General features: G+C 17.4%; 1 protein-coding gene across 1 annotated transcript; it reads right to left on the bottom strand.

Moving 5' to 3' along the window:
- Nucleotides 1–360: 360 nt before the first annotated feature.
- On the bottom strand, nt 361–1500 carry PGSY75_1409300 (putative DNA damage-inducible protein 1; the record flags this gene model as incomplete). Its single annotated transcript, XM_018787799.1, has 1 exon — nt 361–1500. The coding sequence occupies one exon, from the start codon at nt 1498–1500 to the stop codon at nt 361–363; it is 1140 nt and encodes a 379-aa protein (XP_018639171.1).
- Between the last annotated feature and the right edge of the window lie 1000 nt (nt 1501–2500).

The raw sequence follows: 2500 nt of genomic DNA, 5'->3' as shown, positions 1-2500 counted from the left end.
ATTTTTTTTTTTGTATGTGTGTAATTAAAATTATATATATATATATAAAGTTTTTGTAATAGGTCATATATAAAAAAAAAAAATAGCATACAATATTTTTCTATTTTATGCATAAATTAAGGGTAGAAATAAACTAAACATTGGATGCATTTGTATTTTCTAAAAAAAAAAAAAAAAAAATATGTTATATTTATTTATACACAGGAAGAACATATATACATATATATATATATATATAAAATGAGAAAAAATTAAAATAAAATTTAAATATGGATATGTATAAAAAAAAAAAAACATCAAAATTTATTATCCCACATTATAATATATATATTAATGATATATATATATATTTTTTTTTATTTAATATTCTTTGGGTAGATCAATGTCTATACTCTGTGTTGAAATAGATAAAACATCTTTTTCTGATAAGAAAGGAATTTTATTGTCTTGTATGATAAGAGCATTTTGTTTAAAATCGATTAAACATTGGTGTCTTTTTAATAAATCTAAGCCAAATATAAAATCTATATCATAATCTTCAATAATAGTTAATGATACAGCATAAAAGTAGTTACCAATTTTTATATCAATCATATGTATTTTTCCTAGTATAGTTTTTGTGCCTACTCCTTTGGCAATACCTGTAAATCTTTTATCCATTAATCTTAGAATATTACATTTTTCTGCACATTTTTTTGACATAATACTTGATTGTGCTCCTGAATCTACAAATGCATGAACACTATGTTTATTAATTTCAACTGGTATATATAACATAAAGACTACTCCAAAAGCCTCAGGGAAATGTTCTTGAGCTAAAGCTAAATTATTATTAATTTCATTTTTATATATATTTTCATATATATATTTTTGTGAATCTTCTGATAATGGATTTTTTAAAGCATTTTCATACATTTCTTGTTCTTTTTGTTTTTCTTTTTTTTCCATTTCATATTTTTCTTTTACTATTTTTTTAATTTCTTCCAAATTTTGTGTAATTATAGCATTATATAAAGTTTGATCTTGTAATTTTAAAACAGCCATTTTGCTTTTATCATTCTTCATTTGCATTAAAATCTCAGATTCTTTTTTAATATATTCATTTTCTTGATATACTTTAAATTGATCTAATAATGTTTTAAAAGCTGGATTGTTTAAAATATTCTGTACATTCTCATTATTAATGTTATTTCCAAAATTTTCCATATTATTATTTGTAGAAAGAATATTATTTAAAGCAGACATATTATTCATATCATTATTAATTATATCATTACTAATTCTTTTACGAACAAATAATAAATCCCCTTCTTTTATATTTAATTTTTTTATAGTATCAAATTTATCTATTCTATTCCCATTATATGTCAATTCATTTATATTCATATTTAATGAAAAATCATTCTCAATAATATTTGTAATCGTCCACATTTCTGTATCCTCATGAACATCAAGACTGGTTATTATATTATTATCGTCTGATATGGTAATGAAAACCATTTCAAATTCTTACTTAATATAAAATTTTAAAAATATAAAAAATTTATGAAATATAAAAAATTTATGAAATATAAAAAATTGGGATTTTCTTTTTTATAAAAATGATATATAATTATTTTCTTCTGCTTTTTCTTCTTTTTTTTTTATGCCTTAATATATCTGCGCGTTTATGAATTCGATAACCTTTGTAACATTAATTTTGCTCGTACCTACAAAATGGATAAATAAATATATATATATAAATAAATAAATAAATATATATATATATATATATATATATATATATGTATGTCTTTTTTTCTTTTTTTTGAGGTGTATATATTTAATGTATGAACAGTTGAAGCCAAATTATGTTCAAAAAAATAATTATAAATTTGTATATATATAAATAAATGTATATTTATACACACATATTTATACACATATTATATATAAATATATATATATATATATATTTATATATATTTTCTTTTTTATTTTTATATGTGCAAGTTTCATTTAAATTAAAAAAAAAAAAAAAAAAAAAGGAATGAAAAATATATTTACATATATTTTGGATATAAATAAAATACGAAAACATTAAAATTTCAGTTAGCACCAATTCATATTATATTTATATATTTCAACTTATTTTTTAACCATATAAATAAATATGATTTTAATATTTTTATATATCAAAGATTAAAGAATATTGTATTCATGAATTATATTTTATGAAAAAAATAAAAAAAAAGTTGTGAACACGATTTTTAATATATTATACATTTTTTTATATATGATGAATTATTTAAATTTTCACTTATTATTATTCTGTATATGAGTTCAAAAAATAGAAAAAAACTAAAACAAAAGGTAAAACAAAAACAAAAAAAAATAACAAAAAAAAAAAAAAAAAATAAAATAAAATAAAAAATATAATAAATATAATAAATATTATTTATACATTTTTTTTATTAAATATACTAATCAGAATATTACATTAGAATATTTATCTTTTTAT

Source organism: Plasmodium gaboni, chromosome 14 (genome assembly GCF_001602025.1).
Source record: "Plasmodium gaboni strain SY75 chromosome 14, whole genome shotgun sequence".
In the NCBI taxonomy this organism is placed as follows: domain Eukaryota; phylum Apicomplexa; class Aconoidasida; order Haemosporida; family Plasmodiidae; genus Plasmodium; species Plasmodium gaboni.
Note: the sequence above shows the minus strand (reverse complement) of the source record. Positions and strands in the feature narration are given on the sequence as shown.